This window comes from Pelodiscus sinensis, chromosome 7 (genome assembly GCF_049634645.1).
Source record: "Pelodiscus sinensis isolate JC-2024 chromosome 7, ASM4963464v1, whole genome shotgun sequence".
Classification (NCBI taxonomy): Eukaryota; Metazoa; Chordata; order Testudines; family Trionychidae; genus Pelodiscus; species Pelodiscus sinensis.
The window spans coordinates 783,708-801,718 of record NC_134717.1 but is presented as its reverse complement, the minus strand read 5'-3'; the positions used below and the strand labels follow the sequence as shown (position 1 = coordinate 801,718).

Below are 18,011 nucleotides of genomic sequence, written 5' to 3'. Positions count from 1 at the left end.
CTGCCATCCTTCGAGTGCCTCTTGGAGAGCAGGCTTGAGCCGGCTGAGCACGCTCTTCTTCTCTGCCGTGCGATCCCGGCTCCGGCGCTGGCTCTTTATGGGCAGGGCAGAGCAGGGCTCTGCAGCCGGGGGGCGAGTGCTGAACCTGACGGTGTTGGACAGGGGCTGGCAGCAGGGGACCCCAGGCTCGGCTGTGAGGTGCCTGCGCTCTTCGGCAAGCAGCGCCGTTCTGTGACTGGCAGTCGCTGTGCAAAGGGGCTGCTCCCCGGCCGTGGCTGTGGGGTGGGCAGAGCTGTTCCTAAGGCCTCCCCGAGCTGTTCCCCGCACCATCCGCTTTGGGGGGAGACCAGCTTGTCCCTCGGCTCTGTGGCAAGTCCAGGGAGCTCGGAACTAAGCACAGACGCTCTGCCTGCCGCCTCCTGCCCTGCATCTTCGTCTCTGCCCTGGGCAGGGCTGCGGGGCGGGTGGGTTTGTGTGGGGCCAGCCTTGCAGTGGAACCCGTGAATCGCCCTGTCCGGCGGGTGCAGGCCCGGGGGGCTGGCAGAGCGCGGAGCGGCGAGGGGAGCAGGCACCGCTCAGCCTGCGATCGGTGTGCAGCCGAGGCTTCAGAAATCATGTGTTCTGCCATTGCTGTCCTCGCCAGACGGGCAGGTGGCTGGCTCTTCCGTTGCAGGGCAGCCCCGAGGCTGGTCACGGGTTCTGTGGTGGGGGCCTGTGATCAGCCTCTCTCCCTGGGCACTTCCTTCACGCCGGCTTAGAGAGGGCACCGAGGGGGACACCGACTTGCCCAGCTAGTGTTTTAGCTTCCTGAGATTCCCCCCATCCCCTGATCCCAACAGGCTAACTCCCTACCTACTTCGTAAGCAGCCCCCAGTGTGTGAGCCCCCAAAGCAGACCGAGTTCCCCTCTTCCGCTGGATCTCTGGCTCTGCCCCCCGCGGGCTGCCGTGCCAGGGGAGGTGAGGAGGGGAAGGGAGGACAGAGCGAGAGGTGAGGCTTTAGCGAGCCTGGTTTGGGCGTCAGAGCTGAAGATCAGGGCCCCTGGGTGGGTTTAAGCTCCACCTGGCTGGGGACCGAAATGCTGCTTTGGATGGTCACTCGCTCTTGGGCATTGGCTTTGTAAACTGCCACCAGGAACGCCCCCATCTTCCCACTAAGCTTCCGCCGCCAGCTTCCATCCGAGCGCCCCGCCCCAGCGGAGCCGGTCGCGTCTCGCTGGGATGCCCGTGCCAAGGGGCCGCAGGCAGGGAGGGCTGGTGTAGGCACCAGGAAGGTGGGGGCCCCCTGCCCGTCCCCTGTAATGCTGCATCGCTGTCTGTTGAGCGCACCGGTCCCCCGGCCTGGGCGGGGCAGGCGGCAGCTGACGGCTTTTGCTTACTGTGTCCTTGCTGCAGGCTGACAGGACCCCGAGGAGGAGGCTGGTGATGCTGCCTGCGCCCTGGTTCTGAGTCGGCCCTTGCTCGCTGTGCTATGGCTCTCCATGGCCTCGGCAGGCCCGGAGCACTATAGCCTCGGCCTCCCACAGCGAAGTGACTTCCAGCTGCCCGGGCCGGCTGCGGGGAGGCCCCCCGGGAGCAGGGCCTGGCTCCTCGCTCAGCAGCAGGTGAAGCCCCTCTGGAAGCTGAGCAGAAAGCATGTGAGTCCGTTCCAGGAGCACAGGCCCGTGCTCTCCGGGATCTCGCCCCAGAGCTCCTGTTTCTGGTACCCGGCGCCGGGATGCCTCAGTGAGGCAGTGCACCCCAGCCCGCCCCAGCCCTTCCTGGAGCCCGCTGGGAGCCCGCTGCTCTATCGGCGCGCGTACTTCAGGCACAAGCCCTACCAGCGCCTCGAGTCCATCTGCCTCCGGTCCAGCGCTCCGGAGGGCCGGCAGCCTCCACTCCCAGCCAGCGGGCTCCAGGGCTGCGCTGCCACCTCGGACTGCAGCATGGCCTCCTCGGCGGTGGAGCCCTTGCCCCGGCCCAGCGGGGAAGGGGGGAAGAGCTCTCCTTCCGGCTCAGGGAAACACGCCGCCAGCCCGTACAAGCCAGTGCTGAACAAGAACGCCTTCCTGCGGCCGCACAGCGCCAAAGTGCCTTCGCTGCAGCTCCCGGAGAGCGGGAAACTGAAGAGCATCTCGCGCTCGCCCGCTATATCTTGGTCCCATTGCGGGGGGACCGGGGATGGCTCCCCCGCCAGTCTGGAGAACAGGCCTGGGAGAGGCAAAGGCCATAAAGCGGAGCAAGCCACCCCCAGGCCTCTCCTGTCTCCGGTGCAGCCCCTCCGAGCCGAGCGCCCCTTGTGGCAGGACAGCGAGACCCGGGGGCAGAGTTTAAGAGCCAAGGAGCGAGAGATCCGGCTCACGGAAGCCGTGCGAAGGCTGAGCGGGAAGGTTAACAGCTGCAGCGACTTAGGCCGCAGAATCGAGAGCTCCTGCCTTATGAACACGGGCTTCCAGTACAACCTCTTCCGCAGGAGCGGGCGCTGGAGACAGCAGCTCCTCTCACAGCTGAGCCCAAAAGAAACGGTCGCCCCCTTGAATCTGGAGCTGGGGAGCCGGTGCCTGCGCAGCGACCTGAGCCTCGCGGGCCCCGAGGGGGCCGTCTGCACCAAGCGAATCAGCTTCCGCCTCTTAGCCTCCAGCTCCGACGCGTCAGGCCCCAGCGCCCCCTGCCGGACCGTCAACTTCCTGGCCCTGAGCGGCGGGGACCAGGCGGGGAGACCCGAGCCTGCCCACCACGCCGATGTCTCCGCAGTGGCAGCCCAGATGTCCACCATCCAGCTGGGCAAGGAGCCGGCGTGGGCGCAGGCCGCTCCCCCACGGGACCCAGAGTGAGTACACGGGGAAAAGCCCCTCGTGGGCGCCCTGAGAACTAGGGTTGCCAGATGGTTTAACAAAAACCACTGAACACGCCCCCTCCCCTAAGAAAACACCAGTCAAAAATTCCGTTGAGGAAAAACAAAGTGGGGGAGACCAAAGTTGTTGAGCAAAACCAAACTAACCAAAAAAGGGCACTGCGGCTCCTTTAAATGGCCCCGCGCTCCTCGCTCCTCACTCCTCTGCCCCCACCTGCACGGCAGGGGAAAATTGTCCCCACCGGGCTTCCGTCCGAGGGAAACAGGCAATATTGGGCATTTCCCGTGTTCCGTAGTTTCTGGGTTTTTTTACCGGACCGGGAACCCAAATGACAGACAGTCCGGGTGAAAACTGGACACCTGGCAACCCTACTGAGAACTGAGTCCCCCGGTGTGTGGCCGCTTACGGGAAGCGATACTTGCGAAGCCAGGAGGGTGCCTGGGAGTGGTGCTGCCGTGGGCCGTGTGCCCCAGGCAGGGCGTCAGCCAGCATGCCTGTGTCTGCTCTCAGCGTACCTTGGAGCAAGTCCCTTCACCACCCCATGCCTCGGTTTCCCCAGCTGTCACTGAATGAACACGGAGTCGGTATTACTGCCCTGGTGAGGGGGAAACTCCGACCTGAACCAGCTAGCCCTTTGGTGCAGAGGGTGCTGCTCAGGTTGGCTCCTGGGCACTGGCTAAGGGGCCTGCGGAAAGGACAGGGCCGTGCCGGGCACTGCTGAGGGCTGTCTCTGCGGGAGGGCAGCGGAGCGAGGAAGGACCGGTGAGCTGGCAGTGTCCTGATGAAATCCCAGATCAAAGGGACCTCGCTCCCTTCACGGCTTCCCTGGGGCACTGCCTGGAGTTGCCCAGCGCGTCTGCCGGCTCACTCTGCTTCCTGCGTGCACAGGAGGCCTTTTGCCTGCCTTGGTCCCAGGGGCTCCGCTTTGCTCAGCTGCTCGGGCACCGCACAGCGAGGCTGGTGACGGAGCCGCATCTCAGGGGCAGCGCTCGGCTGTCCCTCCGCAAACAGCCCCTTGGAGAGGCAGCCGTCGCGCTCCCGGACGTGTGTCCTCGGAGCTGAGGCCTCTGGCCCGATGTGAGCGCGGAGGGGACGTGGCGGGCAGGGGAGCGGAGCCTGCAGCCGAGGTCTCCCGAGAGAGGGGCCGGCGGAGCGGGAGGGATTGGAAGGGCTGCGGGGTGGAGGGGCAATCGAGTTGGATCCCCAGCACGCTGGGTCCTGCGCGAAGGGCAGTAAGTAATCCCAGCACCTCCCCTGTGCGCTGGGTGTCGGGGCGCAGTTGGCGAGCGGGACCCTCGTGGGTCACGCAGAGCAGGGTCTAACAGCCCGTCGCCCTCCCGGGGCTCCCCCAGGGGCTGTCGGCGCTCCTCCCCTCCAGAAGTCTGAACCTGGGAGTAGCTGTAGCCGAGAGCCAGGCAGCCGGAAACCCCCCGGTGTCACGCCCTCGCCTCCCCTGCCGCGGTGCCAGATACCTCCGCCCGGCATGGCAGAGACCCTGCTCCAGGGCTGCTGGGCCAGCGACCAGCCTCGTGTGGGGCTGCCTGGGTGGACATGACCCTTCCCTGAATTCCTTGGGTTCCAGTGCGGCCGTCACCCTGCCCCTGCTGGACCCCGAGGAGCCTGAGGCTGATGTAGAAGAGGAGCTCCCGGATGGCCTGGAAGATGGCTGCAGCCAGGACGAGGAGGAGGAAGAGGGTGCGTGTGGCTGTGCCGACGGGCGCGGGGGCACTCCCTAAGCGGCTGAGGGCGGGGGCTCGTGTCGGCCGTGCAGGGCCGGGCCGTGCTCTGCGGCTCCTGGGGAACGCTTGGCCTGGTCGTTGGGAGTTGGAGCTGGGCTGTGGCTGGCTGTGCGCAGGGCCGGGAGGCAGCGGGCGGGGAGCGTTGGTCTCCCACCCGGCCGGGCTCCTGCCCTCGCTGGGGAGAGCCTCGGTGGCCCTTCATTTTCCCTCATCTCAGCATCCCCGGAGCCCCCTGGCCTCATCTCACGGTCTCCTCTCCTCCCTCCTGCAGGCGAGTCAGACAGCTCCTCCGTCACAGGCCTGTCGCCCAACGGCTCCGTGGCCCTTATCTCCAGGTGAGTGACTCTCAGCGGGGCCCACAGCCTCAGGCAGCCGTCGGCCCCTGGGCAGAGAGGAGCCGTTTCGGGTGAGGATCCGGAAGGCGTTGTGACCCGCTGCTGAGCGCCAAGGGCGCGGTGTCCCCATACAGCCTGGTCTGTAATGAGCAAGGCCACCTGCAAGGCGAAGAACGAGCTTGCCCCTCGCCCCCGTCCCTCTGTTACCCCTGTGGACATGCCCCCGCTGGGCTTAGCCACGGCTCTCCCAGCACCTGGCCTCTGGCAAAGGAGTTGGAGGCATGTCGGTCCACTTTCCAGCCTGAGCCGGGGCTGGAGTGACGGGTGTAGCGGGGAGGGGGGTCGGAGAGCCGCTGAACCAGACGGCACACCGCTTCCAGCCCTGGTCCCGGCGCCTGTGGTCGGAATACCCCAAAGCAGCCGCCCACCCGGCCCTGCGTGGCCACTTGGCACCTGCAGCAGGGAGTGACTAGCCCATGGAGACCGGCGCTTGCTCCGACCGTGCTCCTGGTGTGCGGCTAGCCTGGCCCCCGCCGGGCTGTGTGGCGGGTGCCTGCCCCAGACACGCAGCCTGAGGGGTGAGCTCAGGGACACTGCTGGAGCTGTGGGCAGTGACGAGAGGCAACGGGCTGATGGGGGGCGGCTTGGCCCCACGCTGGCAGCTGTAAGGGGTGGGCTGCAGATGGCTCTGGGCCTAGCTTCTCCTCCCAGGCGGGACAGCGGGGTGATCAGCCAGCCCGTAACTGCTCTGCACAGCCTGTCGTGACTGGCCACAGGCCAGAAATCCTTTCCCGGCACGTCACCGAGTCCCAGGGGGGCTGGTACTGAAGACGGCTGCCGGGGAGCTGTACTGGGCTTTGGCTTCCCCGGAGGCTGCTGGGTGAGCAGGGTGCCTGTTTCTCCTTGACCCTCCTTTGCTAGGATAGCGAGCCTGGTGGCTAAGGGAGAAGCGGTGGACGTGGCATAGAGAGGACGCTTAGGAAGTTTGCAGCTGGGAGGGGTGGCGAGTGCTCTGGAGGATGGGTCAGAATTCAAAATGGCCTGGACACTGGAGAAATGAGCTGAGGTCACCAGGATGAAGTTCCATGAGGACAAATGTCAAGTGCTCCATTTAGGAAGGAACAATCCGTGTCTCTCTCAGAACGGGAAGCCACTGGCTAGGCAGGAGCCCTGCAGAAAGGGATCGAGGGGTCAGAGTGGCCCAGAAGCTAAAGATGAGTCAGCAGTGTGACGCTGTTTCAAAAAAAGCCAACATGAGTCTGGGCTGCATGAACAGAAGTGCTGTGAGCAAGACACACAGAGTCGTTCTTCCGCTCTGCTCTGTGCTGATTAGGCCTCAGTTGCAGTGTTGTGTCCAGTTCTGGGCACCGCGTCTCAGGAAATATGTGGAGAAATGGGAGAGGGGCCAGAGAAGAGCCACACACATGATGAAAGGTCTGGAGAGCACGAGCTAGGAAGGGAGGCTGAAGGAATTGGGCTTGTTGAGTTTAGAAAAGAGCAGGCTGAGCAGGGACAGGAGAGCAGTTTTCAAGTACCTAAAAGGGTCTCACAAGGAAGAAGGAGAAAACTTGTTCCCCTTGGCCTCTGAGGACAGGACGGAAGCAAGGGGCTGAAACTGCAGCAAGGGAGGTTTAGGTTGTGCATGAGAGAAAGCTTCCCACCTGTCAGGGTGGTGAAACACTGGGATAAGTTGCCTGGGGGGTTGTGGAGTCTCCATCCCTGGGGATACTTCGGAGCAGGTTGGACAGACGCCTGCCAGGGATGATCCAGATGGTGCTGGGCCCTGCCGAGAGGGCCGGGACCTGGACTCAATGCCTCGCAAGGTCCCTTCCACTTCTAGGATTCTCTGGCCCTGTCGTCAGGGCCTCATCTCATGTCCTGCCCAGCCCGGTCTCCTCACCCGCCCTCGCTTCTTCTTCCAGGAATTGTATCGCGTGTCTGGCCCAGCCGCTCGAGGCCCCGGAGCGGATCCTCAAACCCCCTCTCGTGTGCAGTTTGTTCCCTAATATGCCTCCGACCCTCTACTTCAGTACCCGGGACGAGAGAGGTGAGCTGGGGCTGAGCCCCGCTCCGAGTGCCGGAGCAGGCAGGGGCCAGGGACCGGCAGGGTAGAAGGAACCGGGCGTAGCGGTGGGGGGCTGTGGAGCAGTGATACGCCAGCTGGGCCTCCCTTCTCGTCCTGTGCTAAAAGAGCAAGTAACCCACAAAGAGCACCCCCCCTCGAACAAAGAGCCCCTGGAGCTCCCGGTGACCGCTTCCCCAGGGCTTGAACATCTGTGGGGGAGGAGAGGGCAGCGCTCCTCCTGCCTCGGGGCAGCAGCTGATCCCGAGCCGGTGCCAGGAGCGCAGCTCTCTCCTTGCGGGGCTCGCGCTTGGCTTTGCCCAGCTGATGTTTCTGGCTTCCAGGCAGCTGAGCCGGACAGCTGGCTGCTGTGGGGAGCGCTCCGCGGTGACAGGCAGCCGGTGCCTGCGTGGAAGGTTCCACATGCGGTAGTGGGCGTGAACATGTCTGCAGCCTTCCCTGCGTGAGGCACCGAGGGCACTGGGCCACGCGGGTCCCCGTCTCTAGGCGGGTGGGTCCGTTTCCTTCAGCTAGCACCCGTCTCGGGGATCGCTGGGCCTGTCCGAGCTGCGTCCGGCGCGCTCCTCCCGCAGCAGCCCCGGGCTTGGGAATGGATCCGGGAAAGGGGGGGCTGTGGCAAGGTTAGCTCCTGGCTTCCTCTTCCCTGACACGGCCACCGCCCCTCCCCTGCCAGTGGAGAAGCTGCCGTGGGAGCAGCGGAAGTTGCTGCGCTGGAAGATGAGCACCGTCACCCCCAACATCGTCAAGCAAACCATCGGCAGGTCCCACTTCAAAGTCAGCAAGAGTGAGTGGCCCTGCCCAGCTCCCCCAGGCCTGGCAGGGGAAGGCGTCTCGCCCCGGGGCGGCTGGGCCTGTTGGCTGCTGGGGACGGGAGTCGGGCGAGGTGGCAGTGGAACGCGCGATGGGCTGGGCTGGGATCAGCATCGCCCGCTGTTCCTGCTTGACCTGCCGGGCTGGGTGGGGGCTGAGGGGCGCAGGTAGCGCACAGGGTGGGCTTTGTTAGCCAGGGAGCATCAGTGCTGCTTGTACAGAGCCTGCCTGTAGCCGCCGCTGCTGCATCAGTGAAAGCCGGGTCCCACGGTAGCTTCCCAGGGAAAGCAGCCCCCCAGCAAGGCTGGGTCCTCGTTGGCTTGTTGCAGCCGGGGGTGTCAGTAGCATGCCTGGGCCCTGCTGCAGCGTCCCGGCCCCTCGCGCCTGGCCCTCGGGCTGGGGGGGACCCTTGCTGAAGTGGAATCTGGGCTGGTGGAGAGCTTGGCCCCGTCTCCTCTCCTTCAGAGAACAGCGACTGGTTGGGCTGCTGGGGCCATCACATGAAGTCCCCTGGCTTCCGCGCCATCAAGGAGCATCAGAAGGTAGGAGAGCGCCGGGCTCGGTGTGGGCCAGCGCCTGCTTCCTGGGTCCCCCGGCCCTGCCAGTGCCACGTGGAGACCACGCCCCGACTCCCGCCGGGACGGGAGCTGCTCTGCCGGGGGGGAAGGGTGAGTCCTGCGGGCGAATGCTGCCAGGAGCTCCCTCCCAGCTGTGCTCCGAGGCCCCTGTGGCCGGCGCTTGGCAGAGGGCAGAGGGGGACGGTGTGGGGGGACCACGTGGAGTCTCCAGCCTCGCTTCGGACTCGTGGCTGAACCTGGGGCTGCAGAGGTGCCGTAGATCGGGGCGACGTAGGGGGCAGGGACCTGCGGGGCCACGTGCCTCTCCAGAATGCTCAGGCACGTGATGTGGCCTGCCCCCTCCCTGCAGGGGGAGAGAGGAACAGCTGGGAGCTTTGGGGAGGGGCACGACTCCAGGCCACCTCCTCACTGCCGCTGCCTGGCTCTCCCAGCTAAACCACTTCCCTGGCTCCTTTCAAATCGGGAGGAAGGACCGTCTGTGGCGCAACCTGTCCAAGATGCAGACGCGCTTTGGGAAGAAGGAGTTTAACTTCTTCCCCCAGTCCTTCATCCTGCCCCAGGACATCAAGCTGCTGAGGAAGGCCTGGGAGGAGAGCGGCAGCCGCCAGAAGTGGATCGTGAAGCCGGTAAGAACCCCGCGGGGCCAAGCGGCTCCCCCGCCGGCCGCCGCCGCCGGAGACGCTGATGCCCCTTGTGTGTGTTCCCAGCCGGCATCTGCCAGAGGCATCGGCATCCAGGTCATCCACAAATGGAGCCAGCTGCCCAAGAGGAGGCCGCTGCTGGTGCAGAGGTGAGTCGGCCCCTGGCACGGGACGGAACACGGCTCCGCGCCCGGGGGCCACTGCGCAGGGCCTTTGTCAGCGAGGCAGCCGGACGAGGCCAGCGTCCGTGCGCGGTAATGAATTGCCACGTGCCCCGGCCAGTTGGTAACAACGCGGGCGGCGGGAGGAGTCGGGGTATAGACCCTATAGGTGCGTGAATGCAGAGCTCCGAGCGGTGCTTCATGTACGCTGCGCTGCAGGGCCGTACTTCCCGCCCCTCAGAAGCAGCGCAAAGGCTGGGCAGCGGGGGAGCCTGGAGGGCGTTGGGGGTGGGAGGGTGCGTTGGGGGAGGTTTCAGGGAGTTGGGAAGCCTCTCCTCTCCTCTCCCATGCAGAGCCTGGCTTACCCCTCGCCTCTCCCACTCAGCCTGGCACATCTGCCCTGCCTCTGTTTCTCTGCAGCCCCAGGTCCCCATGTGGCCCCGCTGCCCTCCCCCCATTCAGCCCTGGCTCAGTGCTGTCATCCTGCTGCCTCCTGGACCCTCATCCAGTCTGACCCCCAGCAGCCCTGTCTGTCCCCCGCCCCCCGGCGCTGCATGACGGCCAGCTGGCTGCTCTCTGTTCCGGTGCCACAGCAGCCTCTGGTGGGCGGGGGCGGAACTGCAGAGCTGCGCCAGAGAAGGTTTTCTTCAGAGGGACGTGAATGCTGCACGTGCGCAGTGGCGCCAGGAGTAAAACGGATTTGAATCTACTTCCGCCCTCTCGTCCTGGCTGCGGCCAGATACTTCGGAGCAGGTTACTGCTCCCCGGGGGACACGAGCATCTCACATAGCTCCGGATCCCTTTATCCTTGCTGAGTTAACGCCCTGATTGGAGCTGTGTCCTCCTGCCCCATAGTCACCGCCAGAGAATGGGCGCAGGGGCACGGTTCCCTTTGGAGCGATACTGGGAGGAAAGTGTCCTCTGCGTGAACTTGTTTGTGGCATGCGCTGAAATCAGTTCTCCCAACACCAGCCTCTGACCGTCCGTCAGGCAGATGCTCCAGCGGCAGCTCCCCCTCGGTGCAACACGTCTGGTAGCTTTCCACGGCAGCCAGGAAAGCTGTGAATGCGGCAGGCAGACCACTCCAAAACGAGCCTCCTCCAGCACACCCACTGGCAACCCTTCCCCTTGAGGCTGGGCTGGGGCAGGCTGGGAAGCGGAAAGTCGTTCCAGCAAAAACCTTCCTGGTTTTGCAAAATGTTCTGCCCCAGAGTGGGAAGAAAACGCAGCCCTGTGGCATTTTTCACAGGACGGGGGTTTCCAGAGAACCAACCTGGGACCCTGCCTCTTGCTGGCCACCCAGCAGGCTCCCTGGGAAAAGGCTCTGTGTCCGTGGTGTCTCTGAGTGTGGATCTCTGAGCCCCTGGACCCCCAAATGCCTTGTGCGAGTCACGGCCCGGCCGCCTGCTCCCTGAGCAAGAACCCCCGGGCAGCGGGGCTCGTTTCAAGGCAGCTTGGTGCCGGATGGGGCCCAGGCTGGAAAGGGGTGCGGCTGGGTCTCTGGGAGGCAAAGCTCAGTCCTCTGGCTGCACGGGGAGGGCAGCGATTCTGGGGCCTGTGCCCGCCAGCCGAGGCTCTGTGTCTAAGCGCTTAAAGGAGGCTTTGGGATTCCCTGGGCTAACACTGGGCTGGGCCAGGCCTTTTCCATGCCAGCGATGCTCAGGGCAGGCGCTGCTCCCGCCCACCTGCCTCGTTCTCCTTTGCAGGTACTTGCACAAGCCCTACCTCATCAGCGGGAGCAAGTTCGACCTGAGGATTTATGTTTACGTCACTTGCTACAACCCCCTCAGGATCTACTTGTTCAGAGACGGATTAGTGCGCTTCGCCAGCTGCAAGTAGGGCCCGGGGGAGCGGCGGGGGCTGGGTGGCGGCGGGGGCTCAGCAGATACACACGGCGCTCGCAGTTTGCTGGCTGCCCCCCAGCGGGGCAGAGCGGGAGGGGGACGCCAGCTGCCCATGCACAGCAGCATGACCACGATGGCTGCTTGAGGCCGCTCCGGTGCCCGGTGCGGAGCCCGTGGGTGGTGGGCACGCCTACCGGTTGGCACGTTCCTGGGAGGCCGGCCGGGGAACAGGCGTGGAATGGATCTGCCAGCCCCGCACCCCGTGGCCACGCCTGACCCCCCTCCAATTGCCTACCCCGGCCCAGGTATTCCTCTTCCATGAAGAGCCTCAGCAACAAGTTCATGCACCTGACCAACTACAGCGTGAACAAGAAGAACACGGAGTACAGGTCCAACGGGGACGAGACAGCCTGCCAGGGGCACAAGTGGTAAGGGCAGCGGGCCGGGGCCAGGCGGGGCGGCTTCCTTTCGCGGCCCTCGGCCTCGTGCTCGGGGCTCGCTGCTGCTAGCTGTTCTGCCGCCTCCCGGGGGAAACTGAGCCAGGACAAGCGGCTTGGCCACGGCTGGGGCGGGCACTGATGAAGCTGGGAATAGACTCCAGGCCTCCTGAGTCGGCTCTGTGCTCAGCCCCCTAGATCGGCCGCACGTCCCACTAAAAGACACCTCCTCCTTCCCCCTCCACCCCCCAGCAGCCCCCTAGATCGCATCGGCCGCACGTCTCGACCTCCTCCTCCCCCCTCCACCCCCCAGCAGCCCCCTAGATCGCATCGGCCGCACGTCCTGCTAAAAGACACCTCCTCCTTCCCCCTCCACCCCCCAGCAGCCCCCTAGATCGCATCGGCCGCACGTCTCGACCTCCTCCTTCCCCCCCCACCCCCCAGCAGCCCCCTAGATCGCATCGGCCGCACGTCTCGACCTCCTCCTTCCCCCTCCACCCCCCAGCAGCCCCCTAGATCGCATCGGCCGCACGTCTCGACCTCCTCCTTCCCCCTCCACCCCCCAGCAGCCCCCTAGATCGCATCGGCCGCACGTCTCGCTAAAAGACACCTCCTCCTTCCCCCTCCACCCCCAGCAGCCCCCTAGATCGCATCGGCCGCACGTCTCACTAAAAGACACCTCTTCCTTCCCCCTCCACCCCCCAGCAGCCCCCTAGATCGCATCGGCCGCACGTCTCGCTAAAAGACACCTCCTCCTTCCCCTCCACCCCCCAGCAGTCCCCTAGTTCGGCCGCACGTCTCGCTAAAAGACACCTCCTCCTTCCCCTCCACCCCCCAGCAGCCCCCTAGATCACATCGGCCGCACGTCCCGCTAAAAGACACCTCCTCCTTCCCCTCCACCCCCCAGCAGCCCCCTAGATCGCATCGGCTGCACGTCTCGCTAAAAGACACCTCCTCCTTCCCCTCCACCCCCCAGCAGCCCCCTAGATCTCATCGGCCGCACGTCTCGCTAAAAGACACCTCCTCCTTCCCCCTCCACCCCCCAGCAGCCCCCTAGATCGCATCGGCCGCACGTCTCGCTAAAAGACACCTCCTCCTTCCCCCTCCACCCCCCAGCAGCCCCCTAGATCGCATCGGCCGCACGTCTCGCTAAAAGACACCTCCTCCTTCCCCCTCCACCCCCCAGCAGCCCCCTAGATCGCATTGGCCGCCCGTCCCGCTAAAAGACACCTCCTCCTTCCCCCTCCACCCCCCAGCAGCCCCCTAGATCGCATCGGCCGCACGTCTCGCTAAAAGACACCTCCTCCTTCCCCTCCACCCCCCAGCAGCCCCCTGCTCTGCGAAGCCTCCCGCACGGCGCCGTTGACGCTGTAGAAAGAGCTTTCATGCGGGCACCCTCTGCCTCTCCCTGGAACCGGGCGTTGTGCTGGGCCCCACCGGCTCCGGAGCCGGCCCAACAGAGACCCACCTGCCGGCTGCTTGCGCCTTGCTGGCGTGTGGGCAGCCCTGCCGTGGTGAACCACCCCACCCCACGCCAGGCATGCAGAGCGAAGGGAGCAGGTGGGGCGGAGTCGGGCTGAGCCATGGGAACTGGCTTGTGCATCACAATTGTTAAGCACGACGTGTCCAGCCCCCTCTCCCGGCGCGGGGGCGGCTCGGTGTTCCTCTGCGAGTGGGCACCGCTGGCTGCCCAGGTCAGCTTTCTAATGACCGCTGGCCAGGGCTGCTCCCGAGTGGGGCAGAGGGGCAGCTCTGGCTGGTGGCTCCGTTGGGGGCTCTCCTGCTCCCGTCCGGCTGCGGGCACTGTGGGGTGCGGCGCTGTGTCCTGGGGCTGTACCTCCGTGGTGCTCCGTGTGCCACCAATGGGCCCAGCAGCCACAGTCTGAGGGCACCGGCTGAGCGTCCGGCTGCCCAGATCTGCCTCCTGCCCTGTGGGGGGGGGGGGGAGCCTCCCTGGCTGCTCTTCCCTCCCCCGCCAGGCTGCCGAAGCAGCTTCGGCTCAGGAGCGCCTCTCCTGGTACCCGCCTGGGGAACGAGCATGGCGGGGGTGGGGGGCTCCAGCAGGGGCGTCCCACTACATGCGGGTACAGGCGGCTCTTCTGCGGCGTCCCGCGAGAGCCGGAGTCTGAGGGCAGCTGCCTGCGGGAAGGGGAGGGGCGCAGTCCGGCGGTCCCGGCACGGATCGTTTCTGGGACGGTGCCGCGCCCTGGCCCCTCTTCCCTGGGGCAGCGCCCAGCCCCCCTTGCCCTGAGGGGCTGGGGCTGGCGGGACGGGAAGGCTGGGGGGCAGTGCAGCGCCCGTGACCTCTGTGCTCTCTGGCCGCGCAGGGCGCTGAAGGCACTTTGGAGCTACCTGAGCCAAAAGGGGGTGAACAGCGAGGCCATCTGGGAGAAGATCAAGGACATCGTTATCAAAACCATCATTGCGTGAGTCCCGGCCCCGTCTCTTGGCTTTCTCACCGTAACCCTCCCTCCGGCCAGCCACAGATCGGGGCGTCTGGCGAGGGGCAGGACCCACCGCCAGGATCCCGGCTCTCCACAGCCAACGCTCAGCACGGGCTCCCAGCCCAGCCCCGGGGTGGGCGTGTGGTCTCCTCCCCCCACGCCCCGAGCAGAGACACCCGCGTGTCCCTGGTGTCCTGTGAGCGCGTCCATCCTCTGCCCGGCGTCTCTGGGGCAGGGGTCTTGCTCGGAGAGCGGAGCCTCCCAGCCTGGCCTGGAGGTGCTCCCGGCGGCTCAGCTCCGCGGGGTCACGTGGGACCCGCCGGGCAGGCTGGGCGTTCACCGTGCTCCCGGCGAGGGCGTTGGAAGCCTGGAGAGCAAAGCGCAGCAGCCGTGAGCATCCGGCTCCAGGGCCTTCGCGTGCGAACCCGCGCCTGCTCCCCCGCCAGGTCGGAGCCCTACGTGAACAGCCTGCTGAAGATGTACGTGCGGCGCCCGTCCTGCTGCCACGAGCTCTTCGGCTTCGACGTCATGCTGGACGAGAACCTCAAGCCCTGGATCCTGGAAGTGAACATCTCCCCCAGGTAGGCGGGGCCCGGCCCTGTCGCCCGCCAGACCCTTGTCCCGCCCGAGCAGCTTCCTTGCCAGAGGGCCAGTGGGCTGCCCGCTCCTAGCTCTGGGGACCCTGGCCCCGCCAATTGGTACCAGGGAGTGCTCTGGCCTCCCCGTGCGGCCTCTCCAAGGCAGCCACTGCCTTGCCCCAGGCTGGCACAGAGCAGCCGTGGGCCGCGGCAGCGTGGGTCGGAGGAGCAGCCGTAGGCCTGCGTGGGTCGGGGTGTCGCGGTCCCACGTGGGGGCAGGACTGGGGGGCTGTTGGGTCCAGGGCACCGGGCCTCCCCCATGGCGGCGTCCCCAGCAGGGAGGCAGAAGCTGCCGGGGTCGGGAGCGCTGCCCGGCCTCTCCCAGGGCTTTGTCCGGGCAGGGAGGCTGCCCAGGAGAGGGCCCTGGCCTCCAGCATAGCTGCCCCCGAGCCCTGCCCCTCCGGGGGTGGGGGTGCTGGGTCTCAGCCAGCTCCCTTCTGTTCCCTCCCAGCCTCCACTCCAACTCGCCGCTGGACGTGAGCATCAAGGGCCAGATGATCCGGGACCTGCTCAACCTGGCCGGCTTCGTCCTGCCCAGCGGGGACGAGGTGGCGTCCGGCACGGGCAGCGCCAGCAGCTCCTCCACCAGGTCAGGGCCTGGCCGGCCGACTGGCCCTGCCCATCTGCGGCCCCTCCAGGCACTCCCCCGCCGTGACGGCTCTAAGCCAGGGGAGGGCCGTAAACCGGCCGCGGTTCCACCGGGTTAGCCCCTGGGGGCCGCTGCTGCCCCCCCGCAGCCCCCATCGGCCCATCCCTGCAGCGGCGCAGGCACGTTCGGCCGTGTGGGGGCTGCCCAGGGCTAACCCCCCGCCGTCTGAGTCCCGCTAAGCAAGCCGACCCGGGCTGCCTGCTCAGGAAGGGGCCTGGCCGTGCTGGGGCAGAGCTGCTGGTTATTGCAGGTGGGGAGGCGCCGGCGCCTGCACCAGCCCCTCCCAAGCCAGGCCCGCCACCTCCTGCATGGGGCATCTGGCGCTCCCAGCCGGCTCTGCAGGCCTGTCCCTGCTTCGGGAGCAGGGGCGGGGCTTCAGGGGAAGGGGCGGGGCCAGTCTGGCACTCCTCTTGGAGTGTCCCGTTATTAAATGTTACGAAGCTGGCGCCCCCGGGCTGATCTGTGGGCCGTGGGGTCTAGTCCGGGGGCGGCCCGCAGTGCGTCAGCTCCGGCCATTGGGCGGCCTGGAAACCCTTGGGGGCCTGCTGGCGCCTTGGCAGGTTCAACCCGCCTGTGTAGCCGCCCTGGGCTCTGCTACCGGAGTCCGTGCTGGGAGGGGCATCGGGGCAGATCTGCCCCCCTTGGGGGACGGGCCGACCGTGAGGTCCCCACAGGACGTTTCCTCGTGCGGGTGGAGCGGGAGGGGCTGGCGGGGCGGGGACGGGAAGTGGGGGAGATGGTCCGGCCGCGCGTCTGGGGGAGAGGTTACAAGTGTGCACAGGCCCCAGAGCACTCGGCTCCCAGCAGCTTCTGCCTGCCCTTGGGAACGTGCAGCCGCCAGCCTGTGGGGGGCTGCTCACCGGGGCTGTCCCGCTTCCTGTGCCCCCGGTGGGCCCGGCCGCTGCGGGGGCTGGGAGCCGCTTGTCTTGAGAGAGGCGTCGGGGTGCTACCAGTGGCTCCGCCCCCTCCCCGCGTGACGGCTGTGACCAGCCAAGGGGGGCTGCTCAGCTGGCTTCAGCTCCGGCTCGCCTTGCTGCCAGCTGCTTTGCGAGGCCAGCTCGCGTGCCCCCCCGCCGGGGCCAGTCCAGTGTCTTGCTGGCCGGGGGCTGTTGGGGGTTCAGCCTGGGCAGGTAGCACCCCCGTTCGTTGGTTGAGCGGTGAGGCAGGTCGACAGATTGCAGGGCAGGGCAGGGGGAGGGGGCTCGTCCCAGCTGGGCTGGAGCAGCCCCCGCCTGTTAAGGGGAGACTTACTGGGCAACGGTTACGGATTCACGTCCCCGCCTGCCGCAGCACTTGGCATCAGCCCCCTGGAAACGTTCATGCCCCTGCCGGTAACAGCCGGTCAGAGCAGCTCCCGGCGTTTCGGGCGGGCTGAGAGCCGCGGGTCGCCTGCTTCGCTGCTCACTCCCCCAGCCACGCGCACCTGTCCGGCCGGGCGGGCTGGGCCGTCCCCCGGCACCGGTGTGACCAGGCAGGTGGCTGGGCCCCTCTGGCACCGGTGTGACCCGTGGGGGGCTGGGCCCCTCTGCTGGCCCGGAAGCAGTGCCCAAGGGGAGGGGCTGGGCCCCAGGCCCCAGCGGAGCCCCTGTCTTAAGTTGCCGCCCAGCACCAGCAGCTGCCTTTCTCCCCAGGGCTCCCTGCTGCTTCGGTGGCTGGGACGTGGCTCGTGGCTTCCTGCCCTGCGTGGGCCCCAAAGCTGCGGCGTCTCCGCGTGGGCAGCCGGCCTGGGCGGGTGGGCGGTGGGGGCTGCCGTGGGAGGCCGCGTGGTACCCCCGTTGGTGGTGGGAGCCGGCCGCGGCCAAGCTCACTCGCTGCCCCTCCTCTCTTCAGCGTAAGCAGCGCCACGAAGGAGAGGCCCAGCTCGTCCCCGGAGCAGCTCTCGGCCGAGAAGATGAAGCGAGCTTATTACTTGGCCCACATGCTGCCTGAGCAGGTGTGAGCCCCCCTGCCAGCACTGCGGCACGTCCCTGCATCTCGACCCCCTGCCGCGTGCTCGGTGGGGCCCACTGCATGCTGGGAGGCTTCGAAATCCTCCGCTCGGGGCTTTGGGCAGGGAGGGGCAGCTGATCCCTGTATGTGGTGGGGTGAGGGATTTTTCCCTCTGCAGTATGGGGAGCGAGTCGCTGGCCAGGATCATCTGGGGGTATCTCGGGTGGTCACTGCCTTGGCATGGCGGGGCCTCGGGCATGGCTGCCCCTCGCTCCCTCTGCTCCACTTGTGGCACCGTGGGCTGGGCTCCTGGTGGGTCTCCTGTCCGCTGGGGCTGGGCTCTGTTCCCAGCTCTGCCGCGCCTCCTTTAGGATTCTGCAGGGCACCACCGTGCCTCAGTTTCCCCCTCCATATCTGCCTGCAGCCCGAGGGGCGCCTGCACTCCGTGCACTCTGATCCTGGGGCGAGACTCTGTGGAGCGCGGGGCAGTGCCGGGGGGGCTCGTGATGCGGAGGCGCTCTTGCTGCAGGATTTCTACTCCTCCATCCTGGACACCCTGACCCCGGCCGACGTGCGGGTGCTGGTGGAGACAGAGGACGAGTTTGCTCGGCGGGGGCAGTTTGAGCGGGTGTTCCCCACCCGCCTCTCCATGCGCTACCTGCGCTTCTTCGAGCAGCCGCGCTACTTCAACATCCTCACCGCCCAGTGGGAGCTCAAGTACTACCTGAACCGGCCCCGAGGTAACCGGCCAGGCACCCAGGGCAGGAAGCTCTGCCCTGTGGCCAGGCGACCCGGAGAGGGCAGGGACAGGCCTGGTCCCGCCGGCCAGCAGGGCTGGAATCAGGAAATCGGCACCCACCGGTCTGTGAGATTTTGGTGCCCTGGCAGATC

General features: G+C 66.8%; 1 protein-coding gene across 2 annotated transcripts in view; it reads left to right on the top strand.

Moving 5' to 3' along the window:
- TTLL4 (tubulin tyrosine ligase like 4) overlaps positions 1-18,011 on the top strand; it is a 30,256-nt gene that overhangs the window by 9,882 nt on the left and 2,363 nt on the right. The window contains exons 2-16 of one of the 2 annotated variants that reach the window (XM_075932959.1): positions 1,394-2,807; positions 4,415-4,527; positions 4,843-4,906; positions 6,829-6,953; positions 7,663-7,773; positions 8,265-8,341; positions 8,809-9,003; positions 9,085-9,167; positions 10,886-11,014; positions 11,329-11,451; positions 13,788-13,886; positions 14,351-14,485; positions 14,994-15,131; positions 17,022-17,124; positions 17,650-17,860. In XM_075932959.1, the coding sequence (XP_075789074.1) occupies positions 1,480-2,807; positions 4,415-4,527; positions 4,843-4,906; positions 6,829-6,953; positions 7,663-7,773; positions 8,265-8,341; positions 8,809-9,003; positions 9,085-9,167; positions 10,886-11,014; positions 11,329-11,451; positions 13,788-13,886; positions 14,351-14,485; positions 14,994-15,131; positions 17,022-17,124; positions 17,650-17,860 (3,034 nt within the window). In that variant the 5' untranslated portion in view covers positions 1,394-1,479. Of the gene's footprint in view, positions 1-1,393; positions 2,808-4,414; positions 4,528-4,842; positions 4,907-6,828; positions 6,954-7,662; positions 7,774-8,264; positions 8,342-8,808; positions 9,004-9,084; positions 9,168-10,885; positions 11,015-11,328; positions 11,452-13,787; positions 13,887-14,350; positions 14,486-14,993; positions 15,132-17,021; positions 17,125-17,544; positions 17,861-18,011 lie in introns of both variants that reach the window. The other variant, XM_075932958.1, reaches the window with a different exon arrangement.